This window comes from Pelodiscus sinensis, chromosome 1 (genome assembly GCF_049634645.1).
Source record: "Pelodiscus sinensis isolate JC-2024 chromosome 1, ASM4963464v1, whole genome shotgun sequence".
NCBI classification, from domain to species: domain Eukaryota; kingdom Metazoa; phylum Chordata; order Testudines; family Trionychidae; genus Pelodiscus; species Pelodiscus sinensis.
The window spans coordinates 26,961,274-26,982,517 of record NC_134711.1 but is presented as its reverse complement, the minus strand read 5'-3'; the positions used below and the strand labels follow the sequence as shown (position 1 = coordinate 26,982,517).

The 21,244-nt window shown below is 44.5% G+C and overlaps 2 protein-coding genes across 11 annotated transcripts in view; both read right to left on the bottom strand.

Annotated features, from left to right (window-relative positions):
• Positions 1-7,391, bottom strand: part of SLC26A4 (solute carrier family 26 member 4) — a 44,499-nt gene extending 37,108 nt beyond the window's left edge. The window contains exons 1-3 of one of the 2 annotated variants that reach the window (XM_014572171.3): positions 6,879-7,391; positions 5,933-6,091; positions 476-615 (exon numbers count right to left, since the gene is read on the bottom strand). In XM_014572171.3, the coding sequence (XP_014427657.2) occupies positions 476-615; positions 5,933-6,087 (295 nt within the window). In that variant the 5' untranslated portion in view covers positions 6,088-6,091; positions 6,879-7,391. Of the gene's footprint in view, positions 1-475; positions 616-5,932; positions 6,096-6,520; positions 6,828-6,878 lie in introns of those variants that run through there. The other variant, XM_025183249.2, reaches the window with a different exon arrangement.
• Positions 7,392-14,301: 6,910 nt separating this feature from the next.
• The window catches only part of BCAP29 (B cell receptor associated protein 29), a 50,638-nt gene continuing 43,695 nt past the window's right edge, over positions 14,302-21,244 (bottom strand). For all 9 annotated transcript variants that reach the window (XM_075927144.1, XM_075927159.1, XM_075927116.1 and 6 more), the window contains 2 exons: positions 21,056-21,156; positions 14,302-15,654 (listed from right to left, as the gene is read on the bottom strand). In XM_075927144.1, coding sequence (XP_075783259.1) covers positions 15,616-15,654; positions 21,056-21,156 — 140 coding nt within the window. In that variant the 3' untranslated portion in view covers positions 14,302-15,615. The remainder of the gene's footprint in view (positions 15,655-21,055; positions 21,157-21,244) is intronic.

Genomic DNA, 21,244 nt, shown 5'->3' with positions numbered 1-21,244 from the left:
TTTGTTTGCTACAAACATTTGCACAATCAAGCTTTACTGGTACAAATGTTAACATAAAGTTGTATTCACTAGTTTACATTTGTCTAAACAAGTGTTTGCTGTGCTCAGCCAAAGAAAGAAAGAATAGTAAGTGACTTACAGACCAATCGAAACAACTGAGTAACACAATTCAGTTTGTAAATGTTTCCCTAATGTCTGCAGAATTAAAAAAACAACTCAAAAATACTTAAAGGAAATTGCTATTTGCTATCTGAGATTCCCTAAACTGAAAAGAAGACTAAATTAAGCAAATCAGTGATTTACTGTGATATATTAAATCATATGCAATATAAAATAACATGAACCCTCATGGATCTTCTAATCATGTTTAATACTAACTTATTAATTAGAAAGGATAAGATGTAGTTATGGGAATGTCAATATAGTACACACAGATGTTATCTTTAATAACAGATAAAATCTGCCTAGATCTTACCTTGCAAAGTAGCTACAAGTCCAGTACTAACACCAGAGATGATATCACTAATTAGCCATTCCTTTATTCTGTACTTCGGTAGCCATTCCAGGACAGGAAGTAAGGACTTAGTTATCTGAAAGGCCTTTTTTCTTGAACAGCTGCCAAAAAAAACCCAGATAATTAAATTGTCAGACTAACCCTGTGAAATCATAATTTGAAAGTGGAAAAAATCCTACCAAGATCTTTCAGTTGGTGATAGTTAGCCAAACGAATATCTGAATACTGCTTACAATGCACTGATCTTATAGTGCCAAATTCTGCTCTCAAGTTATGAGTTATCCCAAGTTTGGTCCATAATGCTTAGTATTTATTACTGAAAACACTTACAATGTTTCAATGCAATTTTCACCCTTTTTAACATTTAAAATATTTTATTCTCAAAACTATTAGTATTTGTGAAGCACAGTAACCAGTGAATTTTCTCATCAGAGATTTTGTATCAAGGGGTAACTTGCCAAAACATTTAGCTAACTCACGTGATTAACTAAAAAATTAATCATGATTAATTGCAGTTTTAATCACACTGTTAAAAATAAAATATCAATTGAGATGTATCTAATATTTTTATATTCTTCTATATTTATAAAGATATTGATCTAGATTACAACACAGACTATAAAGTGTACAGTGTTCATTTTATACTATTATTTGTATTGCAAATATTTGTACAGGCAGTCCCCGAGTTACGCAGATCCGACTTACGTTGGATCTGCAGTTACGAATGGGGATTTTCTCGCCCCGGAGGACTGGAGCGGCAGGACGCCTGGTCCCGCCACCCGCCTCCTCCGGGGCGAGAAAAGCTGCTCCCCGTGTCCCTAGTCTGCTGGGGGAGCCAGCAGACCAGGGAGATGGGGAGCAAAGCGGCGGAGGACCCGGGCCGGACCCGCGGCGCTTCCAGATCAGCTGGAAGCGCCACGGGTCTGGCCCGGGGTCCTCTGCCACTTTGCTCAGCGTCTCCCTGGTCTGCAGACCAGGGAGACACTGAGCAAAGCCGCGGAGGACCCGGGCCGGACCGCGGCGCTGATCTGGAAGCGCTGCGGTCCGGCCCGGGTCCTCCGCCGCTTTGCTCCGCGTCTCCCTGGTCTGCTGGGGGGGGGACGCAGTTAGTGCCCCCCCCCAGCAGACCAGGGAGACGTGGAGCAAAGCCCGGGGCCTGTGGTAGAGCAGGTGGGGCGCTGCCGGTTGGTCCCGCAGCACCGCTCCTTGGCGCTATTGGACCAACCCAGCAGCACCCCAGCTGCTCTGCCCCAGGAGTCTTGATTCAGCCGCTGCTGATCAGTTTCAGCAGCGGCTGAATCAGGACGGCTGGGGCAGAGCAGCTGGGGTGCTGCTGGGTTGGTCCAGTAGCTCCGAGGAGCGGCCGCGCTATTGGACCAACCCAGCAGCACCCCAGCTGCTCTGCCCCAGGCGTCCCCAAGTCAGCCGCTGCTGAAACTGACCAGCGGCTTACTACAGGAAGCCCGAGGCAGAGTTGCTCTGCCCCGGGCTTCCTGGAATCAGCTGCTGATCAGTTTCAGCAGCAGCTGACTTGGGGACGCCTGGGGTTCTTAAGTTGCATCTGTATGTAAGTCGGAACTGGTGTCCAGATTCAGCCGCTGTTGAAACTGATCAGTTTCTGCAGCGGCTGAATCTGGACGCCAGTTCCGACTTACATACGGATTCAACTTAAGAACAAACCTACAGTCCCTATCTTGTACGTAACCCGGGGACTGCCTGTACTATAAAAAATGATAAACAAAATAAATAGTATTTTTAAATTCACCTACTACAAGTACTGTAGTACAGTCTCTTTATTGCAAATGTGCAACTTACAAATATAGATTTTTTGTTTACGTGTGTGCACTCAAAAACAAAACAATGTAAAACTTGAGAGCCCATAAGTCCACTCAGTATTACTTCTTGTTCAGCCAATTACTTAGAGAAAGAAGTTTGTTTACATTTATGGGACACAATGCTTTTTATTTACAGTGTTACCTGAAAGTGAAAACAGGCATTCATATGGCATGTCTGTAGCCAGCATTGCAAAGTATCTATGTGCCTGATTTGCTAAACATCCATATGTTCCTTCATGCTTCAGCCACTATTCCAGAACACCATACTTCAATGCTGGTGATGCTAATTTTAAAAAATGTGTTAATTAAATTTGTGATTCTTATGGGGAGAATTGTATGTCCCCTGCTCTGTTTTCCCTGCGTTCTGCATAATATTTCATGTAACAGCTATATTGGATGATGACCCAGCACACATTCATTTTAAGAAATCTTTCACTGCAGATTTGACAAAACACAAAGGTACCAAAGTGAGATTTCTGAAGATAGCTACAGCATTAACCCAATGTTTAAGAGCCTGACATGCCTCCCAAAATCTTAGAAGGAGGAGTTGTAGGGCATTTTTCCTAAGTCTTAAAAGAGCAACATTCTAATGCAGAAGCTACAGAACCCAAACCACTAGAAAAGAATATCAACCTTCTACTTGTGGAATCCTATGTTCCCTGAAAGCTGCGCACATGTATGGCTGCACAGGAGCAATACACACACACACACACACACACACACACACACACACACACACACACAGATGATTAACAGCGTGCACACAGCTGGCAGCGGGTGTTCAGATGCCCCTCCCTACACCTTGCTCCATCCTCCAGCTGTTCACATCCTCCTGCTAGCAGTGCAGAGTGGAGGAGAGGTAGGGTGTCCCCTTCTGCTCTTCTGACCCATCTCCGGAGAGAAGGGGGAAGAGTGAATGACTGTCTGCCTTTTTTAAAGAGGCAGTGCACTGTTTTTGAGATTTCTCCAGGAGCCAGCACACAATCTCTCTCTCTCTCTCAAGCACACACACACACACACACTCCTTCTCCCTGCCCCTGCACCCTATCTCTTCAGAGCAGGGGAGAAGGGACAGATCCTGGCTTGAGGAGAATATTGCTGTACTCAAGAGGTCTACTTTGAAGGGTGAATCTCTTTCTTAGACGCAATGCACTGCTTAACCTGAGCTTTCCTCAGTAGTCAGTTCACATAGTGTCTCTCACTCACACATACACATGCTAACACATACTCTTTCCCTTCATCCCCATACCATGTGCCCCACCTCTGCAGAGTGGGGCAGGAGAGAGAAAACAGGGCTCAGGAGCAGAGCAGGATAGCTTTTAGTGTCCTAAAGTGATGGTTCATGGGGTTTCCCAGAAACTTACCCAGTAACAGCGCCCACACACACCATCTCTGTGTCACACATACATACTATCTCTGTGTCACATGCATAGTGTCATCTACTCACACAACACACCATCTTTTTGCCTGGTCTGTCTGTCTGACTGTCTCTCTCGCTCTCTCACGCACACAATTTCTGGGTCACACATATACTGTCTCTTTCACATTCACCTCCCAACAACACTTGTATTATTGTTACTATTTAGTACTTTCTGGCAATACACACATATTTTCCCCATTAATTGTATACTTTGCAATGTGTTATTTAAGTGTTTTGACTGGTCTATGCATTTCATAATTTTTATTTCTCTTTGAGTGGCAAGTTCTAAAATTCCTAACCTGCCCTGGCTGGAGTAACTATCTATATGGTGCACAACAGCACATGCATTGGTGCATATAACAACATGCATTCCGCACATGGATGGAAAAAATTAGAGGGACACTGTCATCTGATTCAGATGATGAAAATGCACATATGTTCGTCTGTACAGCTTTGGAATATTATCAAGCAGAACATGTCACCAGCATGAACGCATAATGAAATGGTGGTTGAAGCATGACAGGGCATATGAATGTTTAGCATATCAGGCACGTAAATACCTTGCAATGCTGGCTACAAAAGTGTTATGCAAACACCCGTTCTCACTTTCAGGTGACACTATAAATGAAAAGAGGACAGCATTATCTCCCGTAAATGTAAACAAACTTGTTTCTTTAAGCAACTGGCTAAACAAAAAATAGTACTAAGTGGATTTGTAGTCTCTAAAGTTTTACATTGTTTTATTTTTGAATGCAGTTGTTTTTGTACATACATTTACATTTGTAGAAGCATGTATAAAACGTACGTGCGTCTACATTTATACAAACTTCTACATGAATTCAACTCTTATGATAAAGTGATTGCACTACAGTACTTGTAATGGAAGAATTAAAAATACTGTTTATTTTATTTTCTACAGTGCAAATATTTGTAATAAAAAAGAAATATAAAGTGAGCACTGTACAATTTATAGTCTGATGTAATTTAAGTCAGTATATTTGAAAATGTAGAAAATATCCAAAATATTTACACAAATGGCATTCTGTTATTGTTTGATAATGCAATTGACTGAGTGATTTATTTCAATTATTTTTAATCACACAATTAATCGCAATTGATTTTTCTAATCACTTGATAGCCCTAGTTTTTATTCATGTTTTTAAAAAATCTACTTTGAAAATAATTTTGAATTATTCACCTTTCCAAACAAAATATTGGATTATATTCAAAGGGTTAGAGTCTGTCACTCTTATTCTGACTGGCTAGCATCTTACTCAGTGAATAAAGGTGTTCCTACATGGGTCAGAACTAAGAATGATCTATGTTTACATCGTTTTTAAGCTATGTTCTCATTACACAGGCAGAAAAATAGGTCTTTTTGGAAGTAATTTTGTTTTCGATACAAATTTTTGCCATAGTGTCGAAAGTTGCTTCTTCGGTTAGGTCCAATTCATTGATACGCTTGTCTGTATACAAACAACTAGTTTTGAAAGAAAAAGGGATCGTTCTGCCTCGGACTATAAAGTGCAATCAAGTTGTAAGTGCAACGATTGCTTGCAGGAACAAAGAATAATGGCTGAGCAACATTTCTCTTGTAATAAGGCCAGAAGTGGGTCGAGTTCGCCTTCATTCTATTTGGAACAGATTCTGCACCCAGCCAGCGGCGGGATCGGGGCGCCTTTCGCTGCGACAGTCGCTCTAGATTTGCACGGAGCGGAACGCGGCTTGCTAAGACGAAAGCACCTCAGTGCTCCTCGCAGGGACTGCGCCAAACAAGACGCCAAACGAGCGCAGCAACGGCGAAAGGAGCAGGAAGAATCAATGCAGCAGCGAAGGGGGCAGAGCCGAGCACCTGCCAATACTCCCCGCGGTCTGGACGAAGCTCAGCCCCTGCCCAGAGACTGGGAGACCGCGCGAAATGCGCCGGGGCCAGGCTGGAGTCTCACATGGACCAGGAGCGCCGAGCGTCCCCGGGAGCCGCTTACGCGGCCAGTCCTGTCGCCACTCACGCGCGGGCGGCCCAGGATCGCTGCCCCCTGCCCGCGCAGGGCACTGGGACTACCCGGGAGCAACCGAGCCCTGCGCTTCCTTCCCCTCTGCGGGGCTCCGTGCCCGGATCGTGGTCCCAGGGCCCAGCACGTGGCTCCCTCCCTCCCATCTCACCTGCAAGCTCCCTGGACTCGCTCGCGCAGGGTGGGCTGCAGCTGCTCCTTCTTCTCGTTCTCCTCCTGAAAAGCCGGCTCGCTGTAGATGGGCCGGGCCACCACGTAACGGCCCAGGTCCGGCAGGGGCCCGGCCGCCCGGCCGCCTGCTGCCATGGCCCTGCCTGCGCGGGGGAGAGAGAACGGGGCACCATGAGCGCCGTCTGCAGCCATCCCCGGGACCCAGCTGCCGGGCTGCGCCCAGCCTGTGTCCAGCGATCGCAGCTTGCGCCCAGCCTGTGCCCGCCCGGCGCTCAGCGAGCGTGCACTCCAAGAGAGCTCAGCCTGCCCCCAGTGCCGAGCCCACTGCCCAGCTAGGGAGCCCGCCCGACGAGCCTCCTGCGCCCCCCAGCACGGAGCTCCCAGGCCGAGCCCAGCTAGCGCCCACTCCCCGGTCACTCCAAGCCTGACCCCGAGCGCCCAGGCCAGCGCTAGCTGGGTCCTGAAATCAGCGGCCGCGGGGAGGCTGCCCCTCTTCCCGCTGGCCCCCGGGATCCCGGCTCACAGAGCCCAGTGTCCCTGCATCGAGGGCGGCCGCTGAGGGCAGTACCTGCTCCGGCTCCTAAGCCCCGGCTCTGGGTAAGGCAGGCGGCCCGGCCGCAGCATTTATAGGGGCAGCCACTTTATTTATGGGGAAACAGAGACACCCGGCTCCAGCCTGAGCGAGGAGCCGCCTGCCCTGCCCCCTCGCAAGCCCTGCCCCGGGCCTGCTGCCTCCACTGGGCCCTCCCACCCCTGGGTCCGGGGGCTGGAGCCAGAGGACAAGCTGCCCCCCAAGGGGAGCGCCGCGCCCTGCCCTGCCAGCAGCCCCTGGGCGCTCGCACGCCGCGGGAGGCGGGGGTATCGGAGTGAACGAACTCGCTGGGAAATAGACTCATGCTCAGCCTAGCCCCGGCGGAAGGAGCCACCTGCCTGTCTGCCCACTGCGTCCCGTCTGCCCAGCTGGCAGCTATTCCAGGGGCCGCCTCCGCCGAGCAATTCCCTCTGCCTGGACGTGACCCCGGCGTTTCCTCGACCGCCCCCGCCTAGGTGGCCAGTGTAGTGGGGCCGTGAGCGGCGGCTGGTCACACACGCTGCATAGCCCCAGCGGCCCCAGGCCTGCCAGGTGCGCCCCGCGCCGGGGGGCCACTCGCTTCCCAGCGTCGCTCAGCCCCAAGCCCGCTCTGTTCCCCAGCTGGCGGCCGCGACCCTGCCAATGGCCCGGGCTCTGGGGACCTGGCAACTGCACAAGCGCTTCCTTGGCGCTGCGAGCACAGCGGGGCCGCGAGCCGGCGGGGAGCCGAGCTCAGCTGGGCGGTGGGTTGGGGAGTCTTAGCGCCCAGAGCTTGTGAGCGCTGCCCCAAGGGGCCAATACACAGCTCAGAGCGCATCGGCCCCCCAGCTTGCCTGCCCCAGCCTCTGAAATCTCATCAGCAGGCTGGGAGAGGGGAGGCCCGGGGGGCTCGGTGGAGCATGGGCGGGCCGTGTGGTGGGGCAATTTGGGAAGGGCGGGCCTTTCCCCGCCCACGATACCCGCCGCACACCGCTTGGGAAAGGCGCGGCTTGTGCCTCCCAGGCTCACATCGCGCTCCTGTCCGTGCATGCCTTCTCCGTGGGGCTGGGTACCGCCCGCCGTGCCAGCAGCTCCCCCTTCTGCTGGCTGGGGCCCCGATTCAGCAAAGATTGTAATGCTGTGAGAGAAGCAGTCAGCTTCCTAAAGTGTGTGTCGAACAGCGCTGCGGACAACCACCCCGCAAAACAGGCTGCGAAATAAGAACTGACTTCATTTCACAGGACACTTGCAGAAGTCCTGTACTTTCTAATCTAGGGGAAGTAGGCTGAGGGATTCCATGCAGCCTCCAGAATGGAACAGTGGAGCGAGCGTGAAATACAGAATTGCAATTCGATTCAGCTTGGCATTATTGAATAAAGGGGCATAAGGAAACCACGGATGATCAAAGACCATCTCTCAGTAGACTTAGGGTACTTCTACACTGTATGGTAACTTGAAATAAGATATGCAATTTGAGCTACACAAATTGCATATCCTATTTTGATGCTATTTCAAAATAGCTTATTGCGTCATTTGTTACTGTCTACACAGCACAAAATTTTGAAATAAAGCGCAATTCTGAAACGTTCCTTACTCTTCGTAGAATGAGGTTTACAGGGACATTGGAATAAAGAGACCAAAATAACAGGCATGCTGTGAAGACGCGGGATAGCTACTGCAGGATACTCTGATATCCCAAAATAGCATTACAGTGTGGCTGTGTCTAGACTGGCCAGTTTTTCTGGAAAATCAGCCACTTTTCCGGAAAAACTTGCCAGTTGTCTACACTGGCCACTTGAATTTCCGCAAAAGCACTGACTTCCTACTGTAAGAAATCAGTGCTTCTTGCGGAAATACTATTCTGCTCCCGTTCAGGCAAAAGTCCCTTTTGCGCAAAAGGGCCAGTGTAGACAGCACAGATTTGTTTTCCACAAAAAAGCCCCGATCGCGAAAATGGCGATCGGGGCTTTTTTGCGGAAAAGTACATCTAGATTGACACGGACGCTTTTCTGCAAAAAGTGCCAATCTAGACGCGCCTTTCCGCAATAAAGCCCCGATCGCTATTATCGCGATCGGGGCTTTTTTGCGGAAAACAAATCTGTGCTGTCTACACTGGCCCTTTTGCGCAAAAGGGACTTTTGCCTGAACGGGAGCAGAATAGTATTTCCGCAAGAAGCACTGATTTCTTACAGTAGGAAGTCAGTGCTTTTGCGGAAATTCAAGCGGCCAGTGTAGACAGCTGGCAAGTTTTTCCGGAAAAGCGGCTGATTTTCCGGAAAAACTGGCCAGTCTAGACACAGCCTTAGTGTGTGTCTACAGAGCATCTTTATCTTGAAATAAGCTGTGCAATTGCTTTTTGATGTAATTTCAAAATAAGGCACTATTCTGAAACGTCCCTTAACCCTCATGCAATGAGATTTACAGGGATGTTGGAATAGGGAGCCCGTTATACAGTAATTACTCATTTATCACATGCTCTCAACACATTTTCGCAATAACACGATTTTATTTTTAGGGAACATTTTCTGAATAACACCATCATTCCCGAAATTACAATCCTCTAGCTGGGGAATAGTCAGTTTGACTATGTCTACCCTGCAGGAGCTATTTTGGGATACTTCCAGTATCTCGAAATAGCTATTCCACATCTTTTGATCAAGCCCATATTTCGAAAAATGATGGGCTTGCTATTCTCATGTCCCTGTAAACCTCATTCCACGCCAAATTAACTTAAAATAAGCTATGCTATTTGCTTACATCTACACTGTCCTGTGTAGCTCAAATGAGTTATGCAAATTGCATAGTTTATTTCTAGATAGTGCCAATTTTTGAAATAGGCTGTCTACACAATGCCAAATTTTGAGCGCTATTCCAGTGTCTTCCCTATTCCTCACGCAATAAGGCTTACCAGGACATTGGAATAAGATGCCCATTATTTTGATAGCATTTCAAAATAACGGGCGTCCTGTTAAGATGCAGAAAATGCTATTTCAGAATACCGGATATATCCTGAAATAGCACGGCTGTCTAGACATACCTTAGTGGCTATTCTATGGACAATGGCACAAAAGCGATACAAATTATTTGTGTGGACAGGAAAAGGTTCCATTCATACACATTTCTAACTAGTCAGAATTTAGTCCTGTCCATCAGGTGCAGCTCTGCGCTGGAAGCAGCAGAGTGGCACTGTCCCTGGGAGGGAAACCTAGGCCCTGCTCTAAGAATACTGTGCACTTTGCGTTATACCTTCACTGCATTTTGAACACAGGGATCCACATTTTCCAGCTGCTGCCTGCTTGGGTGGGAAAAGGAAAAAAACCCAGCCCTGCTTTTGTGGCTCCATGTTGAAGCTGTGCACAAGGGCAGATGATAGAGACTTACCGCCTGCCCGGTGCACATCACCCCTAATGGTATGGGAAAGATGCAGCATCATGTCCTATCCACATGCTGGTTGGCAGAATTGAAAGCCTAAGTCTGAGAAATCCCTGCATGGAAGGGAAATCTTGGAGTTAGCTCTCCCTGCTGCTCAGCTTATCTCCTGGTCTCCATTTCTCCAGCTGTGGAGCCCTTGCCAAGTTTAGTGTGCAGGGCTTGGAGACTCTAGTAACCCTAAGGCGCTTGGTGCTGCTAACACACTAGGATCATGAGTGGAGTCGAAGTCAAGCTTGTGGCTATGGGCATGTTTACTTGCTCCTGGAATTCCCAGGCATGCCGGGGAAGTGCAGTGTTCCTCCTTTGGGTCCATTCAGCTCTGTTAACCAAGGCGGTGGGCAGGGTGCAGCAGGACCGTGTCTTTTCTGTCCTGTTATGGTGACTTGCGTCCATGGGTGCGAGGAAGGGCGATAAGTTCCTATCGCCTGCCATTGGGCAGGACCTCCAGCTGTAGGTTTCAAGTGACAAACACCAACACCCTTAATGATTCCCATTATACACCCGTGCAGCCCTCAGTAACGTTAACACTATCTGCAAAACGCTCTGAGGTTATGTCTACACTTGTGGCTTCTTGCGCAAGAAATATGCAAGTGAGGCTAAGCATGGAATATTGCCGAGCCTCATTCGCATACCTAATGAGCCACCATTTTTGCAGAAGAGGCTCTTGTGCTGGAAGGAGCTGTCTACACTGCCCCTTCTTGTGCAACAAAAACCCTCTTGCGCAATGCCATTATTCCTGAAAATTATCAGCGTAGCGGCATTGTACAAGAGGGTTTTTGTTGCGCAAGAAGGGGCAGTGTAGACAGCTCCTTCCGGCACAAGAGACTCTTCTGCAAAAATGGTGGCTCATTAGGTATGCAAATGAGGCTCGGCAATATTCCATGCTTAGCCTCATTTGCATATTTCTCAGGCAAGAAGCTGTGAGTGTAGACATAGCCTGAAGGTGTAACAGAGAATGCTAAGTATTATTACATCAGGCCAAAATTTTCCCAAACTAATTTCTGTTGACATGCGCATGATTAAACTGATTGCTAAATCAGGAAACAATTCTACCTTAATCCATATTGTCAAGGACTATTTTAACTATAAGGTACTGAACAGAGATAACCTGGTTAGGAGCATCTGAACTTCTCTCAAGTGATCAAAACCTTGTGAAAACCAAGTATTTGTCAGTTTGGGTTCTGCCATTCTTTGTCTATATTGCTAAAGTGGGACTTTGATTCTGAATATTATCACTAATATTTCTATTGACCACATTCCTGCAGGCTATGGGTATTTTGAAATAACACAGATACCAGAGTACTTTCTCCTAAAGCACAAAAAAACCCCAATGTGAAGCAGTTGCATGCACTACATTGTGTTTTAAAAAAAATAAAATTTAGTGAACACTGGCTAAGTTTGCTATTGGGTTTGTCATAGTAGTAAATGAGTAATATTTGTAATGTGCTTTTAACCCTCTTTTCAAATAAGTGTAGCTCTATTCTGAAATCATGGAAATTAGTTTTAATTTTATATAGACAGAGAATATGGGAAGAATGGCACTGTGGCACTGTTGAGTTTGAAGGTTAAGCATCGGAAATATTATGAAACTAAATATTTGTGAGTCAGACCAATGGTTTGGTTAGCTTTTAGCAAGAGTCTTTAACAGCAGATAATACCAGGTCCAGGCAATTTCAAGTAATCCATCCTTTGCCAAGGCCCAGCCTCTGGCAGTTGTTTAAGGGCACCTATGGTTCATCCCTAACCATCTTGGCTAATAGCCATTGAGGGACCTATTCTCCATGAATTTACCTACCTATTGTCTTTTTTTTAACCCAGCTGTCAGAATGGCTTAACATGAAGGGTGGAATCTAACAGATCTGACTGACATCCGCTTTGATAGAGATGTTCCATGAATTGTACTTTAAAACAGAAACAAGAGGCAATGTACAGTGAGTCTGAAACTTAGGGGTTGCTTAAAATCTGCATTTATTGAAATGTGTTCCCTACACAGATAAGCATGGCAACTGTCCTGAGCAGCTTCTACAACTACTCCTATGTCAGCCAATGTTAAACTTGTCCCTGAGCCTAGCAATTAATATAATGTGCACTCAGGATGTGTCTATTTAAAACTAGATATATGATGGTCCAATTCTCCCCCTCATCTTCATTACCTACATGGTATTCTAAGAATTCTAACCCAAATGTAATGCAGAATTGCTGTGCACTGTTAATCTAACCTACTGTTGCATTTCAAAGCAAGAGTGCTTTATTCCTTTCTATAGTATGCAAGAACTTTGGGATCCTTCACAATGTTAGGTACTATTTCAGGTGGACTAGATAAAAACATGAGTAGTCATGGGTGGTAGGTGAAATTGCTGCTTGGAAAAGCAAACTCCCCAGCCTCTGGCCTCATTTATATTAAATCCCTGCTCTGCTCAGGCATCCACCCATCCTCACTCTCCTATCCCTTTGCCACTGTCTCCCTCGTCTCTGTGCTCATCCATTCCGGCCAAATACCTGCACTCAAATGTAGCAAATGACATTTGGGGAAAAGAACACATACTTCTAAAATTTCTTGCTAAAGAAAATGGGGCATGTTTTCCACTGCATGCCAGATTGTGATTATTGGTCATGCAAAAGGTACTTACTTAAAAGCCCTAAATTTGGGAATAAAAAATGTCAGTCAATGAAACAAAGACATTATTTTAAACTAATCAGTCAGAGCAGTTCAGTGTGTTCATATAAAAAAGCTCATTGCTTTTAGAAAAAGGGAACACTAATTTAGTGATTTTCATAAGACATGTTTATGAAATTTCACTATATGTTTATCTTAAAATATATTTCCAAAGATTTTAGGCATATCAAAGGACTTTGTATCGTACTAAAATATTGCTTTTGGTGGAGGGTTCTCTTAAAACTAGTTAAATCTAATAGTAAGAAGTAAAAGGAAAAACTCATCTATCAAACTATCTGGAGAAAAAGGAATGTTGTCCCTTTACTTAAGGGCTCTCTTCAAGGGGGTGGTGTGAAAAAGTTTTTGTACTACAGTAGTTAAAATTTAGATAAGGTTTGTCTTTTTAAAAACTGTCTGAATATCTAAGCATTTAAGGCTAAAGCTGAATACTCAGATTGTGCATCTAAATAGCTATGCATGGATTTTTTAGAGATGTGATTCAGCAACAAACTAATAAAATATTTAAAGCAAATTTTAAACTAAGGTCCTGTAAGATATAGTAATGCACAACTGTTTTTGTAAGTCAATTCAGGGTAGGCACATGCCTGTTAAATGGTTTCATTACCACTGAATGGCTCTTCACAGGTTCTATGTTATCCTAATAGATCTAGCAAGCTGAAAGGCCTTTCACTTTTAACTTAATATGGGGGGGGGGGAGGGAGGGCGGGAAGAGTCATTAGTCTGCAAGCTGCATCAATCTGTTGTGGAAGGCTTCAGGAACAGTCAGGCAGAGTAGGAATAGGACAAGGGATGGGGTTGAGCATTAAGACATCTCTCAAACCCACTGCCCATATCAGGAGTTAAAAGTTCTCTTAGCACTTTCAATAGCACCTGTTTTCAGTTCCTATGTTTTTGCCAAACTTTTAAAAGATTTTTAAGATGGGTGTCTGCGTAGGCTGATTTTTAATTCCAGCTGTTTTTGTTCAGTTGTTTCTGAAAATTAGAGTAGGGGAAAACTGGGTACATGGGCACTGGTAAATTCTGGTATTTTCAAATTGTTAGGTACTTGATTTTGTAGTTTTAAGGTTCTTTGAAATGCAGGTTTTTGTATGTGAATATTAAGGTTGTGTCCAGGCCACATTTACTGAATAGGCAGCTAATAACATAAAAGCATTTAGTTCGGTCCCTGGACCATAAAAGTTTTAGATTCCAAAAGGTGAAGTGCGTGGATTGACCCTCAGAGCTAAACAGAGCCCTAATTCCCTCCAAATCAGCATGCAAACTGGGGCCTTTATTAGAAAACATTCAATTGATGCATACCAAGCAGCTTTTGATTTTCTACTGAAACTGCAAAAAATGTTTTACATTTCTATAGAGAAACAAACAAACAAAAATCCCTCCTGCTCTCCACAAGCATATGCTACCAACCTCCCTATTAGGCAGAATAACTTTGTTGAGAACATGCTTCCTTGTAGGGCATGCTGTGTTCAGATTGTCTGTTCTCAATTTTGCATTAATATTCATTTTGGAAGTCTCAGATCTGAATTAATTTTAAAACAATATTATCAGCATCATGCATAGTTCCCTGACATGGCAAATGAAATAGCAATGTTATGAAAATGTTTTGCTCTTCATGTCTTCTGATTTTAAGGTTTAATGGAGACAATTGATCAGATAAGAGAGTCAGTTTTCACAAACAAATTGAAACTCATAAGATTAAATAATCCCTTTAATATAACAATCATATTCCATCTTCAAGTACAAAATTCAAACCACTAAAGCAAAATTACTCACAATTTAGCTGTCAGGTGTAAAAACTGATGATGTGAAAACAATTTACATTTTTTTTGAGGTATTGAATAATTACTCCTTAAAAGTAAAAGGATATTACACATGAACATTTTTCAAAGAAGTTTACACTTTGCAAAGCAAGAAAGCTTGGTGGCGCACACACAACAGATTTAAATCCTTGTACAAATGAATCAGGGAATAATAAAAAAAACCACAAATACTATTTTTTTTACTAAAAACTCTGAAGTACTCCAAAAGAATAACCCAGAGGCATGCAAAATAGATAATTGTGAAACACACTCATCTGTGTAGCACATGAGAAAAAAACCCAAAACTAATGTGAGGTGGATTTAGAAATCTAAATTTTATATTTTTACTGATTGTCAATCAAATCCTTCTACACAAATAGAATGAAAAATGTAATTAAACTGCAATTAAGTTTCATAGAATGTCTGGTAGTCACTGGCAAAGAGTGTTAAAGCAGGAGCTGGGAAATAACTGTCCTGTGGGCTGAACATAATTCTCCAGGGTTAGCTCTGGTGGGCTGCCAAATGCTTTGTTTACCTGAGCATCCACAGGTATGGCCACTCGCAGCTCCCAGTGACCACAGTTTGACATTCCTGGCCAATAGGATCTGCAAGAAGTGGTGGCCCCGCCTGTGCTGCTTCCTGCAGCTCCCATTGGCCAGAAATTGCAAACTGCAGCCAATGAAGTTGCCATATCTGCAGATGCTTGGGTCAACAAAGCATCTGGTGTCTTACCAGTGGCTAACCCTGTTCAACTCTGTCCAGCCCTCAGGCCGGTTATTGCCAACTCCTGGGTTAAAGTCACCACATTTTCATAGTTTGGTGTGATTCATAAAACCACTCAAATGTTACAAGCAATTGGTGTTATTGTGCATGATCTTTTATCATGTTTGAGGGCAAAAGGATAGAAAGCGTCTGAGTTGCTAGACCAGATGGAATTTTTTTCATTTAAATGCTTACATTTTTCCTCATAAGAACTGAAATATAAATTTCAAGGCAAATCCCATAGATCACTTAATATTCTCATTGCAACACAGAATATATTTGGCAATCAAGAGCTATAAGTAGAATTTGAGCAATGAACTGCACTGCATTTGATTTTCTTAAGAAAATCAAAACTTGTGTCATCTACTTCCGCATGCTAAAGAGAAGAACAAGAGACTTCACACTGCTGGAGTTATAGTTAAGTAGTCTTTTCTGAATTGCTTCTACTGATCTTTCCAGTCCTCCTCTTCATCTAGGAGTTTCTGCAAACAAAAAGACAGACATGTCACAAAGAAGCAAATTAATCTTTGCATTTGGCAAGACTGGAAATTGATGTCTCAGGATGAATATCCTAAAGTTAAATTCTGAAAGGGTAAGAGACACTGGGCTCTCTTTGCAGCCCCAGAAGTTCCAGAATGCACTAGAAACACTATGGTTCCACTGCACAACAAAAAACAGGAAGAGGAGGAGTGGCATAGCTGGATTTCACATCTCAGAATAGGGATGTTAAAATGAGGTTAATTTACTAATTGAGCAGTTGATGTACCGACTACTCAGTCAATAGGGGAAGGCAGCCCAGCTCAAGCCTGGCTCACACTGGTCTCGGGCTAAACCTTGCTTCACCTCTGAAAATGGCAGTGGGAGCTGGGGGGCAGGTTTCCTGGCTCCTACTGCCTTTTAAATTGCAGAGCCAGAGCACTATTTGGTCTTGGACCTGGTATGAGCCGGGACTGAGCTGGGCTGCCTGCCCGGCTGGTGCACCCTCTGTCCGTGGCAAGCCTGGGCCCACTGCAGGCAGAGGCTGCTTTGCAGCAGCTTCTCTTGCCACCCCACCCCATGCTACTGCTGGGGGAGGGGGAAGGCGGCACTGCAGTTACGGTGTTGGGGGGGGGGGGAGAACTGGCTTTTAAGCCATCTTTCCCCAGCACCAGTTCCTGCTCCCCACCCTTGCTGCCTCTGATACAGCAGCAACAAGGGGGGGAGGGGAGGATGCGAGTAGTTGAGTAGTTGACTCAACTAAACAATAAGCCTAGGCTTATTGGTTAGTTGACTAGTCAACTACATGCTTACATCCCTATCTCAGAGCTAAGATCTATGGAGCTCTTTCCACAGGAACATGGTAGGGGTTGCAGGTGATTGAGCTAGCTGGGAGATATAGCCAGTAAGTCAGTACACAGTGCAGACCCACTAGCTACAACCACACACACCCTCAAAGGTGAGTAGTCTGTACCTATTACTATAGCTCAGGGTGTCCAAACACAACAATATTTATAAGGTCAAGAGTTATGAATGGGGCATGCCTGCTGAGATTTGGGGGTTCAGCCCTGCTCCTGCTGAAACCCCTAAACTCTGGCAGGTATATCATGCAGGGCTGAAGCCCCAAGAAATCCTCTCTGTTGAGCAGAAGATACCTGCAGTCTGGAGGGTGGAAGATTGGGGGGAGGGGAGGAGGGAGTACTTTGTGAATTGCATTTAAACAAGGGATGTGAAAGGTTAACTGGTAAGCATCACCCATAATGACGGAGACTGGAGCTGCTCCCTACCGACTGTGGGCAGGGGCAACTTCAGCCCTGTGGGGGGCTGCTGTGGACAGGGTGCTCTAGCCCATCCGGAGCAGTCCTGTCTGGAGAAGCCTGCAGCTGGGAAGGGAGGCGGGGGGTTGCTTCAGTCTGGCTGTGGGTGGGGGCCCACTCCTGCCCAGCCAGACTGGAGCACCCTCCCTCAACCACTTCCTTTTAAATCAGATAACCGGATAACCAATTAAATGGGATTTTGCATCCCTAATTTAAACTGTCAGAGAGCTGCATGTGACTTATAAGCTGCAATTTAGCCACCCTGGCTATAGCTCATAAATTACAGTAGGGATACAGCTTTATAAGTGTTTGGGGCCTGGATTCCAGGTTGAGGGGAGGAGGTCTATGTCCCTCAACACTCATGTTGAGCTCCTTCAGGATTTCAGATTATGACCCGTAATTGTCAAAAGTGACAAAAAACACCTAAACTACACATGGAATTCCATATTCTCTTCATTTTGAGAAATAAAGTTTGTTCATTTTGCAATACAAAAGATTACAACAATATTTAACAAAGGTAAAAGAAATCCCAAAACAAATCTTCCCCTTAAGACCTGAAAGCCATCTGTGTACTTTCTAGAAGCTACATTATAACCCATAATAAAGATTCTACACTTAGAACTTGGTAATTTTCTTGATGTAGGAGGCAATAGAATTCTGCTCTCTCCATCACAGCACTATTGAAGCTTAGTTCCAGTGGCACATTTAAGTTGCTTAACACACACAAATGCTACAGAACTAATACAATTAACAGAAACAGAAACAAAATGTTTTTACCAGTATACATATATGATGGACCTACATGGTGCTAACGTGGGTAGTGACATTTTACAGAATTACTTCACCAAGGTTATGTCTACACAGTGTGGCTATTTCGGGATAGTGGAGGTATAAATATTTTTCAAAATAACTGGTGCGCTATTTCAGCATCCTTGTAATCCTCATTCCACTAGGGTTAAGGGATGTCTCAAAATAGTGCATTATTTCAAAATTTGGTGCTGTGTAGATGCACCAAATTTCAAAATAAGCTATTTTGAAATAGAATCAAAATAAGATACGCAAATTGTATAGTGCAAATTGTGTATCTTATTTCGAGTTCAGGGTTGTGAAGACCCTAACTGAAACTGCACTTTAAGATAGTAGCAAAATTCTCAGCTTTTCAGAACTTAAGAGTTTTAATTTTTTAGGTGAAGGCTGAGTGTTGGCAAGGATTCAAGTGTGTTAGCAATGTTTGTGAAACTGTATAAGACCAGATTTTTCTCTCACTGAGTATATGTTAATGTAGAAATAATAAGGTTTTACTTCTTGTGAGCTGGGAGCAAGTAAAGTGGCAAATGTGTTCAAGAAATTATGTTTGATTGTAGGGTAAGTAAGGGGAGAGGTTGCAAAGTCAGGCAATTAAAATAATAAAGTTTGCCTGTGCAACCTTAGTTTGGCTCCCTTGCGTACATGAGTACATTATGTTAAGATGTTTACTTAAGTGATCATATACTATTTGTTCCAAAGGACCCCTGATTCAGCTAGTGTTCAGGACAGTCAGTCAGTCAACATGGACTTATTTGATATTTTGTTTTTATCCTCCACGTGGGTGTCATCAGCAGGGTTGGAACTTTAGATCCAACCCACAACTCTGTCACTTGAGCTAATAGAGTAATTGACAGCAGTAGTAGGCTGTCATTCTCAATGTGGATCAGCTTGGGCATGGGGGGGAATGAGACACACTTTGCCAGAGGGTTTCACATATATTTGCTGATGGCAGAGGAATGATGGCAGAGGAATTTCTATTTTTGGCTTTGGAAGAGACTATACCCCAGGCAGCATTAAGAACTTTTATCTAATCTCTCCTTCCCCCCCCTCCAAACTTGACTTCTTCATAGAATCATAGGCCTGAAAGAGACCTCAGGAGCTCAATGAGTCCAGCCCCCTGCCCAAAGCAGGACCAATCCCAACAGCAAGGGCTTTGTGAAGCTGAGACTTAAAAACCTCTAGGGATGGAGATTCCACCACCTCCCTAGGTAACCCATTCCAGTGCTTCACCACCCTCCTAGTGAAATAGTTTTTCCTAATATCTAACCTAGACCTCTCCCACTGTAACTTGAGACCACTTCTCCTTGTTCTGCCATCCATAACTACTGAGAACAGCCTCTCCATCCTCTTTGGAACCTCCCTTCAGGAAGTTGAAGGTTGCTATCAAATCTCCCCTCGCTCTTCTTTTCTGCAGACTATATAAAGCCCAAATCCCTCAAGCCTCTCTTCATAAGGTCATGTGTTCCAGCCCCCTAATCATTTTGGTTGCCCTCCGCTGGACCCTCCCAATGCGTCCACGTCCTTTCTGTAGCAGGGGGCCAAGAACTGGACGCAATACTCCAGATGTGGACTCACCAGTGCCGAATAAAGCAGAATAATCACTTCTCTAGATCTGCTGGCAATGGTCCACCTAATGCAACCTAATATTTCATTCACCTTCTTGGCTACAAGGGAACACTTTTGACTCATACCCAGATTCTCATCAACTTCAGCCTCATCCTCTTCAACGTATCGCAATCCTGTCTCTTCGCCCCTCAGGCTCCTTGTCCCAGTCCAACTCTCCACTTCTCAGGATTCTCATCCCAGTCTCGTTGTTCAGCCTTCCCTGCACACTGTGTCCCCACCCAAATCCTAGTCTCATCTCCTCCTTTACAGTCTTCTTGCCCAACCAGTCTCCTCAGCTCTCAATTTTTTCTCTCCACCCTCAGTCTTAACAGACACCTTGAATTACTCTACTTATTTCCCTCCCACTTTTTGCTGTGCGTCTGCTCTCTGTATTTGAGTCAGGTGGCTTCCTCTTCAATGCTCTCTACAGCAAAACTGTGTATTTCTGAGTGTTTGTGCACCATTGATGGCACAGGAGAAGCAGGCTCCATGTATTCAGTTCTAGTCCCAACCCAAGGCAGCAGGGAGCTGCAGCTACAGAAAATCCTGCTTCAGCTCTGTAGCTCTGAGTTGGAATACGTTCAGTCACTCAATGGGGGTGGCATATGCATAGTTTAGTCAGTAGAGGTGCTGTGAGTGGGTGGAGACTGCTCAGTGAAGATGGAATCTTCAGATGTTTTAGCTGTCACGTGAATATTTTTAAAAGGTTTATAATTTAGTCGCATTTGCACTAATTTTCCCCCACAGTACAGGTATATTCCTGATATAAAGGCTGCCAAATTTCCAGTTCCTGCTCCAAAGCATAGGGCCCTAGAACTTCTCAAAGAAAAGCTCATAATAATTTTGTTAATGATTTAAAACAATGATTTTTCCACTACTTTGTTCCTGGAAACAGCTGAGCCATTTTGGCTGAAAAACTTTAAAAAAAAAAAAAAAAAAAATTAGCCAGAGGCAGATACCTGGAATGGAAAATGTCATTCCATACAATTACAGTTTGACAATTTTTAATCATCTGAAAACAGAATCTTACATGGGAAGGGTCCGGCAACGCTACCAGCTCTAGCTATATTTGTATAATATTTTAATGCCACTGAACCCTTACGCCCAATAAAAAAAAATCCAAGGAAACATTTGTAGAAGTATTATTCAGCTTTTGCCAGTTGGGCTACCTGTTAACAACTCAGTGTTTATACTGACCTGTTCAAAATTTCTGTTTCTTCCTCGTTCTTCAGCAGTAACAATGCTACAGCATTTGGATTGCAAACATCATAGAGGAATGTATAAAACCAGAATACAAAAAACAACCCCAAATCTTCCCTATCACTGTAATTTCCATTACCTTCTTGAAGCTGTCAGATTCAGTCCCTGAGTGAAGGACTTCACAGGAATCCTGATCTCTCCCACTCCCCCGAGAAATAGCACATCAACCTAGAAATCTGATGCCACTTTTCCTTTTCTTACCTCAAAAAAATACTACTCAGCTTTGCCTTAGGAATCCTGCAAGAAAGCAGAATTCTACTAGGCATTATCACCACCTGCAGGGAGTAATGTCCATTGTAACATATACCAAAGGGCTTGATAAAGTCTCTTGCTCATGAAAAAGAAACATTCAACATGTGTAATTTTGTTAGTACAATTTCAGAACATTCTGCTCATTCAGTGAACCACAACCACCTACCTGCAGTCGTTCATGTTCTTTAATAAGGCGATCATATTCTTTTTTAAGGCCTTCAGATTCCTTTTTAATTGCAGTCACTTCATTTGTTGCCTTGGAAAGGGCTGTAAAATATAGAAGTAGATTTATCAGATACTTTAGTCACTGCATTTTGATATGAAAAAACATCTATGCAATAATGGTACAGCTATA